Source organism: Chelonoidis abingdonii, chromosome 15 (genome assembly GCF_003597395.2).
Source record: "Chelonoidis abingdonii isolate Lonesome George chromosome 15, CheloAbing_2.0, whole genome shotgun sequence".
Lineage (NCBI taxonomy): Eukaryota > Metazoa > Chordata > Testudines > Testudinidae > Chelonoidis > Chelonoidis abingdonii.
This window is the reverse complement of record NC_133783.1, coordinates 43,073,451-43,090,953: the sequence shown is the minus strand read 5'-3', so window position 1 is coordinate 43,090,953 and position 17,503 is coordinate 43,073,451. Positions and strand designations below refer to the sequence as shown.

The window sequence follows — 17,503 nt, the reverse complement described above, 5'->3', positions numbered from 1 at the left end:
GAACTTCCCTGTGTGAACTAGAATGATAACAAAGAATTGACTGATAGGCAAAGTAGCAAAAGGTTAATGCGCATTTTGCAAGGTTAATGCTTAAGTTTTGCAGGCAAAATTTATCTCTGCACGTCATTTATAAAACCCAAATTTGGACTCTTAAGCAGACAACTGTGAGTACAAAGTAGCTTCATTCTTGTAATTTGTCACTATAATATTTCATTGTTGTGATAGCAGTAATTCAAAATAATTTTTCAATTTAGAGTGTGTGCATTTATGTAAATATGTATATATGTGTATGTATAGAGATATAAATAATATGTAGCTCAGTGTTTGTACCTAGAACTTTAACAGATGTATAAATTAAAAGCTTTTACAATTTTGTAGTGCAGTATCCTGTAGTGGAAAGCGCTACAAAAAAAAAAATATGTCAACAGCTATTTACCAAAGGACAAAAACCTACCAGTTACCAGATATATGAAAGATAGGGTGGTCCTTTATAAGAAAGAAGTCGGCCCTTCTAACAGGAACTAATTTTGTAAGGATTTTTAGCTAATAAATTGCAACTAAATAGTTTTAGTAGTTTTAATCTGGGGAACACAGAGAAAAATGTTTGGAATAAAGAATAAATAAACTTGCATTTAGAAAGACACAATTGAAAGTGTTGACTGAAACACTTTTAAAGGCTATCCTTGGCGTCTTCTTATTTTTCGCTCGGGGATTGTGAATACATTGTGCCAAAATTGTAGTTGTAAGGTTGAATGTGATTCAGAACACTTTTGTGAAAGTGTGTGAAGACATTTTCAAAGGTATATACTCAACTTTATTTTAAACTTGATCAGTGATTATATAAAAACAAAAATGTCAATGATATTCAGCTGGCACTTAAAGGATAAAACTATTGCTAAAGTGCTTTTATAAGTTATTGCTTTCATAATGAAATATATTACGCAGAGACATAACTTAAGAAGATAAAAATTTGAGAAGATGGCTCTAACACCTTCAGTCACACTGGATTTTCCAGGAGGGTTTGATTACAAATGTGAATGAATAACTAGCTGATTTTGTGGACACAAGGATCTCTGTTATTCGCATTAGGGAAATTAAATGGGATTGACAGTCTGGATAATATTTTGTTACTGGAGTTATTAAATGATGTCTACGTTGTCATAACTTGCTTGATCATACGTTCCACAACCAAGTCTGATAGACAGATAAAACATTTCCCTCTATTGAGATGCTGCGTCTTCCAGGAAGATGATGGAGTTCAGAGGGCAAGATAATTTCACTCTGTCTTTTACTCATTAGATTTTGCAATTTTTTAATCAATATGTTTTTATGTGGCCTCTATTTATAGTTTAAACTATTTCAATTAACTACACTTTGGAGTATATTTTTATTCTCCCTCATAAAATATTTTCAGTTACCAGATGAGTATTTTAATTTACTACTCTTAATTAATTGAAATAAAATATCCATCATATAATCAGTTTTCTACTTATGCAATGTAAGACAATAGAAGATAGCAAAAATAAAAGTACCATTTGCTTTGGCTTGCAAATAAGTCAGATCTGTTGTGATTTTCACATCCTAAAGAGTATACAGTCTACTTTGCTTTTCATAGGAAAGTACTTGATGAGACCAGTGGTCTATTTAGTTGGATAGCTTGTCTCTAATAGTAGTCAAGACCAGATACTTCAGAAGAAGGTGGAAGAAACCCTTCAGTAGGCATTATGGGATAACCTGCCCCTGAGAAATGTTTTCTTCTAAATCCTTCAGTGAATGGTTGGATTATGTCAAAATTTCTAAAGTTTATTTACTGCTTTTTCAGTTCATGTAGTGTTTCTGCATTACAGTGGAGCTTGTAACTTTAAACTTCAAAGCTTCAGGTTTTTTTCCACTGGACCTTGAGAATGGGATTTTCAATGGCACTCAGCACGGGAATAAATGTCATCAGATTGAAGTTAATGGTAAAACACAAATCAGTTTTAATGGGATGAGACTTAGGTCAGCCCTGAGTCCTTTTGAAAATCCCACCTTTAAATCTGTAAGAACTATGTCACTGTGAAGAGAGAGCAGCTATTTAGTTCTTAAAATTACTCCACGCCATATATAGGACAGCTGGACGGACACAAACATACACACTCACTCGCTCCTGGAGACTTTCTCTTTCCTGGAGATGTTTTTTCTTGTTATTTTCATTTGGTCTAAATTAAGTTGTTCAAGCTAATAGTACACAGTAGCTCTTTGTGTATGGAAAAATATAATTGCATTTTAGACTTCTTTGGAATTTGTGTAGTTGAACATACAAAAAAAGTGGCTACTTACAGAAATTTGACTTGTAGCTGAGCAGTAGAGACTTAAAAATTGAAATTATCACTGGGTCTTTGGAAACACATTTATTCTTCCTTCCAGATGCAACTTGTTTCTGATTAAACTCATTCTACTGAGTATATACTAAAATTGTTCTAGCCCAGACAAATAGATTGTCATACAGAGTAGTCTGAATCACTTGGTAATCTAATCTAATCACTTGTTAATCAAATCTAATTGCTTGGTAATCTAATCAAAGTTATAAATCTAGGAGCAGTGACACACTTAAATAGCTAAATCTGTTTATCAAAAAGAAGATTAAGAGGTGACTTGATTACAGTGCATAAGTACCTTCAGGGGGAGAAAATACTAGGTGTCAAAGGGCTCTTTAATCTAGTGGAGGAAGGCATAACAAGAACCAATGGAAGCTGGATGCTGAATCCAGACAAATTCATATTAGAAATAAAGCACACGGTTTTAATAGTGAGGGTGCTGAACAACTGGAACAAACTACCAAGGGAACTCATGGATTCTCTATCTGTTGATTCTTTCCAATCAAGACTGGATGTCTTCCTGGAACATATGCTTTAGTCAAACACAGTTATTGAACTCAATGCAGGAGTAACAGGTGAAATTTCATAATATGCAGGTGTTCTGGCTAGATGACCTAGTCCCTTCTGGCTTTAAACTCTGTGAATGAATCTATAAATTGCTGTCCTTGCAGGGACTCCTTTTCATCACAGAGTTGTACCTTTTACTTTTGGGGACAAAAAAACAATAATTTTACATTCTGTAACAGACAATGAGCAGTTCTTTGAATTTTTTTTTTTTCTAATCTACTTGAAGTCTCACCTTATCCCTCCCCCTTACCACCTCCCAGATGGATATTTTACATAAAACACTATACCCCAATGTTCTTATTGAAAATACATCTGTATATAGATTACATATTTTTAAAGACAGTGTTTGTAACAGGACATTTCAGGTTGTGGGTCGTGCAGACTTATCATCGCATCTCTGGTAGTTGGCACTGTTTTTTTGTTCTGTGGCAAGTATCATGCCTAGGTATGACAGTATTAAAGTGTGAGACAGCCTGTTGTTCACTGAGCCAGCAATTGGGGGAAAAGACCCTCTCAACCTTAATGAAGATAGCCATGGAGTCAAATTGTTTAGAAAGTTATGAAAAGCAAGATCCCCTCCCCCCACACACACCAATTTCAAGCAGCCTTTATATTTTTGTTTGCTATTCTTCCTTTTTCTCCAGTCATTTTTCTCCAAGAATGTTAGCTCTTTACCTTCTCTGTATACAGTTCTGGCCACTCATATTGACATAACCCAGTTTTGTAGGCTTTCTCTCAGTGTAAACCTACTAATAATGGCTATTTATCCAGCCAACTGTGTTGATCAAGAGTGCCAGGTCACTCTAATCCCTTCTGTCAAGGAGAAAAGAAAACCACCTCAAAGACCTGTCCCTTAGCTGATGCTGAGATATATAAACCATCCTATAATTACTATAGTTCAGGTAAGTAACTCCACTGCTCTGGAAATCAAAATACGGCATCATAGGTGCTGTAAAATCTTCTAAATATCAGGCCAGCCCTGATGGCACTTTTAAAAATAAACCAAGACTGAACATTTGCATTAGCCTAATGTCATTGATATGTTATATCACCTTTTATTGCATTCCTTTTTTTCACTCCTCATATCTGGTTTAGTGGTCAGAGGAGGCATGTGCAGCACATCTTACTCAGCGAGATGGATACCAGGCAACTACTCAAGGACAACTTAAAGATCAGCTGTATCAAGAAATTATCCATTACTTTGACAAGGGCAAGGTAAAAAAAAAAAAAAAAGCGTGTTGCACTGCTTTTCTCTCTGACACTCTCTCTCTCTCTCTTACTAAACGCATGCCAAGTAGTAAACTTCCATCAAGTGACCTTCAAGGAGCTTTAAACTTGTTATAAATAATTGTAATTTGGAATGTTTTATGTAAACAATCTGCCAGCTACCACTTACAGATAATAATACTTTAAAAAAATCAATGGTACTTTTATAAATGCTGTGTTAAGTGTAAATAGGAAAAGGGTAAATAATTGTGTACATGCTGGGGGTAGGGAGGAGTGAAGCATCTTATTTTGAGAGGGTTCATTGCCAATTGTGGCTAATGCAGTCTGTTAGCTATTTTTGTTTTTTCCCCCTTTGTAACAATCAAATTAATTACCTAGAAGGATGGATGAATCTCAGGCTGGTATCTTAAAGAGGTAGGGAGGGGAGAGGTCAGAAGGGAATATTTCATTGGAATTGCTACTTTACTCTGGATGAATATGGGTTTGACACTGGCTCATTTTTATGTGTGTGTCAGTTTGTCTAAGTTGGCGGGTGGGGGGGAGAAGGAGAGGGGAGACACAGTTGGTGGCACACCATTCATTGGGCCTTCCTTGCAGAAAATGTTTAAAAGGATGTATAATAGAGATGGCAGACTCATAATCAGAATGTGCTAGGTAGACGTCTACGTTGTCACAGTTTATTGTACAGAAATGGTGCAAAAAATAGTCAGTTTTTACAAGAATGAATTGTTGTTCTGCCAGCTCAGCACTATGCAAGCATATTTTTAATGGCTTCGTATTGGTTTGGATGAAACTCCATTATATTCTGTGCACTGAAAAGCCAAATATGATCACTTGATATTAGTTACCTTTATAAATAGTTAATAAATGATGATATATATTTTAATAAAAGATTAATCTTCTAGATTCTTATATAAGCCTCCAGGTGTGCTTGTAACTATTGATAAGGTATGCTAGTCATGTATCTAACGTGCGCATAACCTCTATTAAATACTTATTAGCCCTCTATCAACCATTAATAAATTGAACCTTAATACAAAGCATGACTAAAAATATATTTTAATTTTCTTTGCAGTATACATTTTTGGGGGCAGCTGGTAGAAAAGGTTTGTTTTTTATTGCATGTTATAGTTTCACCCTTGTTCCTAAATAAATTACACATTTTTGTTTTCAGTGGCCTAATTTCCTCAGTAACTGAACACCTGCAATTCCCCCAGACTCAATGGGAGCCGAACTTCTGAAAATCAGGCCACTGGATTTTAACTTTAAATTAAACCAATAATGTCCTTTCTACTCAGCTGCATGTGAAACAGCCAAGCTACTTTAAAGTTGTACTTGCCCATTTCTGCTACTTTTAGAACTAATGAGCTGTTTATGAACAGCAGGCAAAAATACCTGCTGTTTACAAACGTTCATCCTGTGCAGCATTACACAGTGAGGCATCTAAAGCTTGAGAGAACACTGTTGGATTGAATAACCCCACATAATTTGAACATACTGTACTGTATAGTTCAGAAGTGAGAGAGGGAAGTAAGTGTTCGCTTGTTTAAGAACTGCTGAACGGCCTATATTTTGCCCCTTTCACATATTTTTGGATAGTTAACAATATCAGTGTGCCTTGAGGTTAATAAACACATGCAATCTTGGACTAATGAGTAAGGCAAATTCCAGAGACAAGCTACCCCTCAGTGGAGAATGTACTGCTTTTAGATCTTCAAAGTTAGGGTCCAAGTCCAGAGAAATTCAGAATTAAATATTCTCTTAATGTACTGGAGGGCTGCACTAAATATCATATTGGCTATAGTATGTAGGCATAGTGTAGCAGGCTAAAACAGAATGTCAGCTTTAACTTTGCATGTCTTTGTTTTTGTAGTTTGAGATAAGATTAACATCTTGGAATTTAGTTTTTAAATTCCCCAATACATTTGCCTGTTTCTTGTATTTGACCTTCCATCTTGCAAACATTTTATTTTTTCTGACTGGTTGATGTTCTCCTTTATTCTTTAGAATGCTTACCATTTTTCCTAAATCAGGGATTGGCAACCTTTCAGAAGTGGTGTGCCAAGTCTTCATTTATTCACTCTAATTTAAGGTTTCGCGTGCCGGTGATACATTTTAATGGTTTTAGAAGGTCTCTTTCTATAAGTCTATAATAAATAACTAAACTATTGTTGTATGTAAAGTAAATAAGGTTTTTAAAATGTTTAAGAAGCTTCATTTAAAATTAAATTAAAATGCAGAGCCCCCCGGACCGGTGGCCAGGACCCGGGCAGGTGTGAGTGCCACTGACAATCAGCTCGCATACCGCCTTCGGCATGCGTGCCTTAGGTTGCCTACCCCTGTCCTAAATAATTATAGTATTTTGCTCCCTGTCTCTTCTTTCTAAGATGTTTTTTCTTAACCTTCCCATTACTCTTCTAATCTCCGTCCTTTCCAAAGTAAAATGCAGTTTCCTCCAGGTTTCCTATCTTTTTCGTCATCTCCCAGATAATTATCCTTCACCTGTTTTGTACTTTTTGCTATCATCTTTTGGTTTTCCCCCTAAATGGCCTTGTGTACAGTTTTATCCTGTCAGTCTAACCTATCCACTGAATCTGCCCCAAATTGTCTGGAAGTACAATGTTTGGCTAAGGTCTTGTAATTTTCCATAAAGCTCTTAAACCAAGGACTTTCCTGAAAATGTAGCTGCGTACCACAATGAGAGTAGAAAATAGAATGGCGGTAATAAAAGAAAAATGTAGTCCATGTGGAGAAGTTGATGTTAGTCAATGTCAAAGAACCACTGAAGCCAAAAAATAGGCTAGAGGCACTAGTAAAAATAATATGGATTTTATAACCCAATTTATGTGGTCTCTGCAACCGTTTTCAACAGAAGTTGTGGAATACCTGTTCCTATTCCTTTTAAGTAAAATGTACAACTTCTTAAACATGTTTTAAGGTTAGAGCTGGATACTATGATATACAAACCAATAAACATTTTTCACAACTATTTCATAAATTAAAAATGTTGGCCTCAGATAAATTCACACTGCTGATTGATTTGATAAAAATCATGCTTTTGCTGGATTCACAATAATTAAAGTATAAGTGGTATTTTACACTAAATATCTTGTGATGGCAAAAAGCTCAAACGTCTGTTGCAACTCACATGATAGCAGCAGAGAATCCTGTGGCACCTTATAGACTAACAGACGTTTTGGAGCATGAGCTTTCGTGGGTGAATACCCACTTCGTCGGATGCATGTAGTGGAAATTTCCAGGGGCAGGTACCTATATGCTAGCAAGCAAGCTAGAGATAACGAGGTTAGTTCAATCAAAGGAGATGAAGGCGCTGTTCTAGCAGCTGAGGTGGAAAACCAGAGAGGAGAAACTGCTTCTGTAGTTGGCAAGCCATTCACGTCTTCGTTCACATCCTGAGCTGGGTGTCAAATTGCAGATGAACTGAAACCTCGCAGTTTCTACTTTTGAAGTCTGATCCTAATGTTTTTTGCTAGCAGAATGGCCACTAAGGTCTGCTATTAGTGTGCCAGGGAGGTTGAGTGCTCTCCTCAGTTTTTGTATATCCTATTCATGTCTGATTGTCCATAATCGTTTCCGCCAGAGACTGTCCAGTTTGGCCGCGGTACATACGCAGGGCATTGCTGGCATTATGATGGCAATATATTACATTGGTGGATGTACAGGTGAATAACGGTGATGGTGTGGCTGATCGGTTAGGTCAGAAAGAAACTGAGGAACCACGTGATACATCCTATACCGCAAACAGGAAAACATTAAAAAGAGCTCTCCAACCTGGAGACTCTCATTAATAACCAAACTTCATAAAAACGGGACTTCACTAAAATAAGACAGGAACTACAACTCACTCCCTCTCCTACAAAGGATCACCTGTACATCACCATGTAATATATGCATCATCATGCAGCAATGGCCCTCTGCGATGTACGTCGTCCAAACTGGACAGTCTCTACGGAAAAGATTAATGGACACAAATCAGACATAGGAATGGCAATATACAAAAACCTTAGGAGAGCACTTCAACCTCCCTGGCCACACTATAGCAGACCTTAAGGTGGCCATTCTGGCAAAAAAACTTCAGGATACAACTTCAAAAGAGAAACTGCTGATTCAGTTCATCTGCAATTGACACATCAGCTCAGGATTGAACGAAGACTGTGAATGGCTTGCCAACTACAGAAGCAGTTTCTCTCTCTTGGTTTTCACACCTCAGCTGCTAGAACAGGGCCATCTCCCTTGATTGAACTAACCTCGTTATCTCTAGCTTGCTTGCTAGCATATATATACCTGCCCTGGAAATTTCCACTACATGCATCCGACGAAGTGGGTATTCACCCACGAAGCTCATGCTCCAAAACGCTGTTAGTCTATAAGATGCCACAGGATTCTCTGCTGCTTTTACAGATCCAGACTAAGCTACCCCTCTGATACTTCACATGATAGCCTTTCTTTGTGAAATTTATACCTGTGCAGAGGACCAGTTCAAGGTCTGTACACTGCTTAAGTCACACTTAAGGCTTTAAATAGGAATTAAGTGGTGCCTAGGCCTTGTATGAATTTTAGCCTTTGACAACATATTCAAGAAAATGATGGATACAACTAAACATTTTGTATTCTTCATACCATAAGCAATAGGGAAATGTGTGCTTACTGTGATTGAAAACTAGATGGATACATCCTCCTTTCACTGCCTCATCCCCATTATTTTTCATTTCTTCAAGACTAGATTACTTCCCTTATTACCTGTCTGTCTCAGGCCCCTATATTCTGATTCCAAAAGGCTATTACTTACATAAAGTGTACTATCTAATGGGCTACATCTGCTCCAGTCAGCAGTAATTAACTTTCAGCTCCCTGCCAGGTCCCGACGACTGCTCCCAAGGTGGGCAACAGAGAATTCTGCCACCGTGTTCCAAGGATGCTCAGTAGGCAGGATTGTGTGGACAAAGGCCTGTGGGGAGGGCAGCAAGAAGAAGTGAGAGGAACTATATACATTAGGGATGAGTTTAATAATGTGATATGTTACAAAGAATTGAACATGATGTGAAAGATAAGAGTAAACCACTGAACAAATTCAAATAGGAGATTTAAATGGTCAAAGCAGATGGAGAGGAGATTAATTCTAGGAGTAGCTTTTTGATGAAACTGAGGGGATGGAATGAAATGAGATGCCTGGAGACCAGACAGGAGGAAGTTGCAAGATAGAAGGACTTTAGAGGTGATGAAGAGGAGGAAACAACAGTATTTAGAAAGAACCTGGAATAGTCTAAGGTTATGGAGAAGGAAAAGAGAGCAGAAAGCTTTTGAAGGAAAATTGAGAAGTTCAGTTTTCATTCTTTTGAGGTTGTCATAGTTGAAGGAACATCTGGGAGGAGACATCAGAAGGGCAGTCAGCAATCCAAAACTGCACAAGGATAGTTTGGGTAGGTAGATAGAGATATGTAGTGTTCAAGATAACCATTTATAAGAGAGCTATATTAACTTTCTGTTTAGTAAAAGGAGCTGCAGATAATCTCCAATCACTGAAAAGAGCAGATTCCTGTGTACTCTATTGAAGAAGTATGTATTAAATGTTTCTTTACAATAATATAATAAATTTTCCTTTACATAATTTGCTAAATTGCAATTTTACAAAGATTGATACAGCATGAGCAGATGAATTTTCCTTAGGAGAAGGTAGAAGAGGATGGGATTCAGGACAGAACCCTGGTGCACACCAATGGATAACTAAAGAGAAGATGAAGAGGAAATGCTGGGTAGAGAGGCAGAAGAAGAAAGAGGGCATCAGAATCACTAAAGCCCAGGGAGAGAAACCTGCAGAGGAGGAGAAGGGGTGATTGACTATCTTGACAGATTGAGGAGGATGACTATGGAGTGAGACCATCTGCTGGAACTCTTTTGAAATGAATCTAGTCAAGTATTATTATTAGAGGTTTTCTAGACACCTTCCCATCAGTGTTTTTGACACACATTAAATCCAGTGTTAAGAGCTGACGAAGAATGTATTTTTATCATTTCATTACATACGTAAACTTCTTTAGTAGTTTTGTAATAGCTTCTGGAACTTAGGTACAGTCGTTAGGACTCTCCTAAGATTTAGCAGTATTGTGAACTAATATTCCTATCTTGGAACATGATATTTTTACTTATCGTTAACCGAGCCAGAAGTTAAATAATATCATAACTGATATCCATTTCTATTGCTAAGGAACCTTTTTAAAGCATATGAAACTAGATCCCGTAGCTCTTTTCAGGCTGTGACTATTTCATGTGAACTTTAAAATTAATTTAATTGTAGGCTATTCGATAAAAAGAATATCCTTTCAGATTCTCAAAGGCTTTCCCATAAAAGGATGCAGTCAGAGTCCTGTATATGCCATACGACTGAATTCAGGAGGACACTTTTTTCCTCATTCTTTCAACAGCAGAGAGACATTTTCCCAATAAAATCAGAACCCATTCTCACTTGTACGCTGTCCAGATCAATTGTTTCTTGCATTAAGGAATCATGCATCAAACAAGTACTATATACTACTAGCTCCGTTTCCCATTACAGCTCATTTCTCTAAAAGACTTACCATGTCCTAGGCAAAGCTGGGAAAAGTTCCAAAGCAAGAAGTCTGTGAGGAAGCAGATTGGGTATTACTGACCTTCAAGAATATTTATAGATTTCAGTTAACAGAATCGTTTGTCACAGCCATACTGCCCTCATCCAATATACATTAGCTGTAGTATACACAAGGGAATTTTTTTGAGAGTTTGCAGTTGATTTTAGGTGCACACTTTACTTGAAGATGGATATCTAAAACCCTCACAATGTTAGAAAAATTGTAAGGATTAGTTTTATGCTTAAATTTTCTTCTCCCTGCCATGATGGTAGATCTCCCAATCCTTTTTGAGAAAGTAAAGGAGGGGAAAAAGCACATGGTTAACTGACTGTGGGCCACTGGAATTGAGGGCACTTAGCAACACACAGATTGGAAGGTAAAAACCCCTTCTTACTCCCTCACTATATAACAATTGGATTTCTTCACTGAGTCAAAGTTGAGCATGTAGGGGTATAGTGGGATTTATAGGAAGGTCCCTGTGACCAACAGCAAGTCCTTTCCTTTTGGTCAAATTTCTTCCACAGAAAGGTACCAGTGTAGACACAGGAAGGAAGTTAAAAGAATTTTGTCCCACAGTTACAGTTTTAACAAGAACACTAAGCAAATCTTATTTTTAGTATAACAAAAAATGATTAGAGAGACAAGGTGGGTGAGGTAATATCTTTTATTGGACCAACTTCTGTTAGATTTAGAGACAAACTTTCAAACTTATACAGAACTCTTGTTCAGGTCTGGGAAATTTACAAGGTGGAACAAATTGTTTATAAGTAGTTAACATTTTAAGGGAGCATTCAAGGTGAAGTGACCTATTAACACTTCTCCAGTGTGAGAAGAGGGAAGGGGGAGTTAAGAATGCTATTAAAGTAGTTTTAGTATTTCAAATCAGAAAATGTGGTGGTGTCTGAGATATTTTTTTCCCCCATTCAGGTACAACTGTAGTTAAGTGAATTGTTTCTTCAACAGAATGGAAGAAGGCTGAGGTTGTTTGACTGCAGATATAAAGGAGAATCTCTGTTATAGTCTATATCATTAAATTTTGGGATTTATGTTTAAGCTCTCATGCTATAACAATAATTTATTATTAATAAAAGTATCATTAATGTGATTTGTATTGCAGTTGCTTCTATGGGCCCCAACTGCGATTTTATATATTCGTATTTATTTTGCATAAGTTGCCCATCGTAGTCACATCTAGGTTAATCAAATCCTTAAGATCAAGCATTTATAATTAAGCGTATTCTCTAATATCAAATATACTGCTACTGTCTGATTTTAATAGGGACATCCATCTGTCGGTGATCACTTCATAATAGCCCTATGTAATTATTTTTCCAAAAGCCTGGTTAATTAAATAGACCTATCTCTGTGCCCAAAAGGCCACCAGACTCTAGCTCTGGTGAGCTGCCAGAGAACGAGAAAATTCTCCAGGCAAAGAGCCTCTTGGAGAATGACTTGTTTCCAGTCCTAGAGAATTTTATCCCAGGAACTGTCAGCGGTAGTACTACAGTCAAAGGAGCTATGCCAGTTTACACCAGCTGAGGATCTGGCCCGGTGAGTTTATATTAAATGGCACCACGCATTTATACTGAAGCAACACTTTTAGTTACTGAAGGTAGATTGGGAATGTGCTGCTAGAATTCTTGTTCTGATGCAGAGTTCAGTAAAAGGACTGAATGTGCTTCTTTGTAGGGTTGGCGTGATTCCAAAATTATTTAGAATTACATTTTTTTAAACCTGAAGTTTTTTGAAAACTATGTGATACAGATCATCTGTCACTTTAGATCTGTCACTAAAATATTTTCACAAGAGCAGAAGCTAGTGATACTTCAGTTTTGGAGACTGACTAGTTAAGTCTAGAGCAACCAAACAAAAAAAATGTGATGAAAATTAAGGTAAGGGTCTTTTCTTTGAAACAGACTTGTTCAAAAGCTGTTATGGATGACTGACGCTGTAAAGAAGTATTGAACATTAAGAAAGGTTCAATGCTTTAAAAAGAATTCTACACTTGCTGACTTACCACACTACAATAAATATTAGTTTTGATTTATATACATTTGCAGGATATTGTTGCTATAGGTCAGAAGAAACTTAGTCTAAAACTTAAGAAGTGCAAGATTTTTCTAATTGTTCCTTGATTATTGTAGCCATATTACACTTTAAATAAAGTTAAAACATTTTTCTTTCACCATTTAGTTTCATATATGTAGTTTGCACTGGAAAGTAAAGCCATACATCTGCAAAAAATCTGTTTCCTACTGGAGCAATTGTCATATAATTTTCATCAGGCCTAGATGCCTTGTTTTCAAAATAGTACTTAATAATTCCATTGAATATAAGAGCTGCTATATTGGGTCAGACCATGGTCCATCTTGCCCAATATCCTGTCTCCAACAATGGCACATACCAGAGCTTCAGGGGTAGTGTCCAGAACAGGCTAGTTATGGAGAGAACCATCCCGTCTTCCACTCCTGGCTTCTGGTAGTCAGAGGTTTTGAGTCATCCCAAGCATGGGGTTACATCCTAGTCATTGATGGACCTATCCCCCATGAATTTGTCCAGCGTTTTTTAACCCAGTTATACTTTTAGCCATCACAGCATAACCTGTGGAACTCATTGCCATGGGAATTGTGTATTGTGTAAAAAAAGTACTTCCTCTTGTTTGTATTAAGTCTGCTACCTATTAATTTCATTGGGTGACCCTTGGTTTTTGTATTGTGTGATGTATAAATAACGGTTCTCTATTCACTTTTTCTATACCATTTATGATTCTATAGAGCTCTGTCGTATCGCCCTTAGTTGTCTCTTTTCTAAACTGAACAGCCCTAATCTTTTAGTCTCTCCTCATATGAAAGCCATTCTATTCCCTTGGTCACTTTTTTTACCCTTGTCTGAACCTTTTCCAGTTCCACTGTATCCTTTTTGAGATGGGGCGACTGGAACTGGACACAGTATTCAAGGTGTGGGCACAGCATGGATTTATATTGCTCTCTCCATCTTCAAACCTCTTTAAAAACATTAACTAATATTCATTCCAGCCTTGTGTAATAGGTGAATATGTTGTGATCCCCATTTTGCAGAGGTAGAAACTTTGGCAAAGTGGTTAAGTGATTTCTGAAATTACAAAGAGAACTGAATGTGCCAAATTTTAGACCTCATGAATTCCTGGCTCCCATTAGTCCCAGACTAGGCAGCTGGCAGCAGACATTAGATTGGTGACACAGCCTCTGTTCTACGTAATAGTGCTAGACTCCTGAAAAAAGAAGTCCTGAAACTCACTTATAAGTGAGAGAACCAGAAGTATTGGAACAGCCTTTGGCTCCCCAAAAAAGTGCCAAAATGGCGTTCCAGGGCATTCCAGCACAACTCAGGCTCTGCTCCTTCCTAGATGTTCAGAGCTTGTTTTTGGGGCTCTAGACCCCTTGTTTCCTAACCCACACAAACCAGCAGCAGCAATTGCTAAAGTCTATGAGTCTATAATTGCTTTTCAAGGCCTCAGATCCCCTCATCACTACCCTCCCTCCCCTAATCCAACAGCAGTTTTTGACGATTCTGGGTTATTATTTCATCCATTCCACCTCTGCAACTCTGACAACAGCTTCTCTCTGGGACTCCAGGTTCACTGTATCCTTTCTGCCTGCAACTAGCCCCCAATCTATTTTCCTGCACTGGCTTCCCTTTGAAGCTGTAGACATACTATATCTCTTCCCCCACAACAGAGAGCAACTTCTCTCTCCAGCTTCTGGCTCCCTCTTTCCTTTCCTCTCCCTCTCCCCTCCCCGATCCCAGCTGCTAGAGTGGTTCTTCTTCCAGGCTACAGGCTGTTGACTGCCGCCCTCTGTTCCGAGCTCCAGCAGCCACTAAGCTGTGCAGGCTTCTCTTCAGGGTTCTGGAATGTGGTAGGGTGGATGACAAGCAGGGGGTTGAGAGGTACTTACTACAGGGCTTTGTACAAGGATGAGACCTATCAGGCTGAGGCATCCACTTGCCTTCCAGCTATTTGGCTCAGCACCATACCAGCTTGGAAGCAGTCTTGTTTATCATGCAGCCTGCCTGCCTACTCCAATTGCCAAGCCCTACATAAAAAAAAAAAGGAGCATAGTGGAGAAAAGATGGGATGGGTTTGTTCAGTGGAAGAGGTGGGTAGGGAGCAAAAGAATGTCTTTTGGTGGTGAAGGGAGAAGACCGAGAATGAAAGTTGAGGAGAGAAAAGGAAGGATGGATTGATTGGATGGATGGATGGATGTCAGTAGGTGAGCAGGAATAGATTTGTTTTGTGGGAAGAGAAGGAATGGATTTGGATGGACACGTGCATGCACAGAGTGTTTGTCAAATAACTTTGTCTGGTAGAATTGTATGGGCTGCCTGAGCCTACGGGCTCCCAGCATGGTGCTCATACCAGTCTGTCACAGGTCTTTCGTTTTGGCCTAAAAAGCCTCTGGGATAATTTGTAGAAAAACTCAGTTTGCCAACCCTCATGATTTTATTGTAAGTCCTGTGACATTTTGGTGCTGTTCTTAAAGGCCCGGGTCCCAGGATACTGTGATTACCTGAGTACCTCAGCTTTTATATGAAAAAAACCATCAATTTTGAGCCCTTATGGTTGTGGAGAAAAGCTTGAAGATGTGACCTAAGTGTACCCTGGCAAACCAGAAGGCTAAAAAAAATTTGTAAATGTTTATCTCATCACTTTTAAGCCAATCTCATGATTTTTGGGTGGCTTGGCTCACTTTTTAATGTGTTTTGCGAAACTAGTTAGACCTGCCCGTTAGCTTTGATCCATGAAATCCACAGCCCACTGACACCTACCACTTCCCCCAGAACCACCTGCTTCTCCTCTAGATGAAGCTTGTTGGATGAATAAATTTCACCAGCTTTTCTTCTGTCCCTCAGCCCTTTCCGTGGCTGCTCTCACATGGGGAAGAAAAGAGACAGCTCTCTTCCACAAAAAGGTGCTGCGAAAAAGGGGAAGGGCTGGCAAGATTCAGTCAGCACTATTAGAGTTGAGAGTCGAGGTGAGCAGGTATCCATGTAGGAGAGGTCTGTGAATCAGTTTCACTGCACGCAGATCTCCCCAGGAGCGCTCTTTCTTCTTACGCCTTCTCAGCAGCCAGCTCAGGAAGCTTGTGTTGCTGCATCTCAAATTCATTCCCTGCAAGGAAGATGTCTTTGGGCAGTGACAGGGAAGCAAGTGCTTACTCCTTTGCTTTTACCCCATTTTTATGTTTCTGCTGTTTGAAGCAGTAACCATGTGTCTTTCAGCATGGCAAGGAGGGGAGTGACACATGTCAAGAAGGAAATTAGGTGGCTCGGCGAGAAATGTAACAATGATTTACAATTTAGATAAAGGGTAATATGGAACAAATTGGTATCCAACTCATTCTGATGCTCATGTTTTATTAAGTGAGATGCCAGCCAAGTTTCAGCCGTAAAGATAGGTTGTAAGGCTTGATTCTTAGATTTCTTGGTATGGCAATTTAAACGTGATTCTTTCCACGTACATTAGTAAAAAATGAAAAATACACATTTTAAAACATTCTTGCGATTCCTCTTTAAGAGTCTCTGTATTCTGAGTAGATGAAGGATATTGCTAGTTATTGTTAAATTATTTTGTGTCAATTCATGTGGCTCTTGAATTTCATGCTTGAAGGAGACAAAAAAGAGACAACAGAAATATAATGAATGTTTACACAAAGCAAAAGAAGTATTTCTCAAGTGTAGCCTGCTTTATCTAGTATGGATTTGTAGATTATAAACAGTTACAGAATCTATCAGAAACCCTGAGTTTTAGGATTTCCAAGTAGACTGTAAGAGTTGGTCACACATTGGGTACCTGGCCTGGCTGGTAAGAAAAGTGTTTATTTTTATTTAATCTTCAGTAAATAAAAAGATGGGCTGATGAAAAAAGCTGCCACAAATATTTATTTTGTCACATTTTATGCACAGTTGTTTGCAGGCTTTATCAGAATGTATTTTGCTATGTTTTGTTTAAATTCATTTTAATCCAGTTTCATTGTTTGTCTAAGGTATATGATTCAGTTGCATTTTTTTTTAAACAGATGTGGGAAGAGGCCATTGCCTTGGGCAAAGAACTGGCAGAACAGTATGAAAATGAAATGTTTGATTATGAACAACTCAGTGAACTGCTGGTAGGTTTCTTTTCCATTCAGTTTAAATTAACATAAATATTATCAAACAGTTTCTCTTGGAATTTCACTTTTAAATGTTTAAAATAATATTGAAAACTCCTCTTACCTTGGATATTCTAGCCCAGTGGGAAGAATGATTTAGTTGGCCTCTTGGGGCAGATGTTGGCTGGCAGATTAATTAAATGACCATCTTTGGAAGTGACTTAAGTGGGAAATGTTTGGTTTTTATGTTGGAATGAAGATAATCTGTTTACAGTTTGCTTGTGGTATCATAAGCATAATTCCCAAATCTGGACCTTAGCGTCCAGAGATCTGGGTGCCTGCATGAAACCTCTAAGCTTAATTACCAGCTTATATCTGATATCGCTGCCACCAGACAGGAATTACAGTGCCTGTCTCACTGTGGTCTCCCCAAAACCTTCCCTGGGGAACCCCCAAGACTCAGATGCCCTGAGTCTACAACAAAGGGAAATAACCCACTTCCCTTCCCCCTCTCTCTCCCACCCAGAATTTCCTCTCTGGGCTAACCTGAGAGTTACTGATGCAACCTCTTTACATCACAATACCAAGAAGCATGTCT

General features: G+C 38.2%; 1 protein-coding gene across 2 annotated transcripts in view; it reads left to right on the top strand.

Annotated features, from left to right (window-relative positions):
• The window catches only part of DOCK1 (dedicator of cytokinesis 1), a 570,673-nt gene that overhangs the window by 483,606 nt on the left and 69,564 nt on the right, over window positions 1-17,503 (top strand). For both annotated transcript variants that reach the window (XM_032801591.2, XM_032801590.2), the window contains exons 38-39: window positions 4,020-4,139; window positions 16,834-16,923. In XM_032801591.2, coding sequence (XP_032657482.1) covers window positions 4,020-4,139; window positions 16,834-16,923 — 210 coding nt within the window. The remainder of the gene's footprint in view (window positions 1-4,019; window positions 4,140-16,833; window positions 16,924-17,503) is intronic.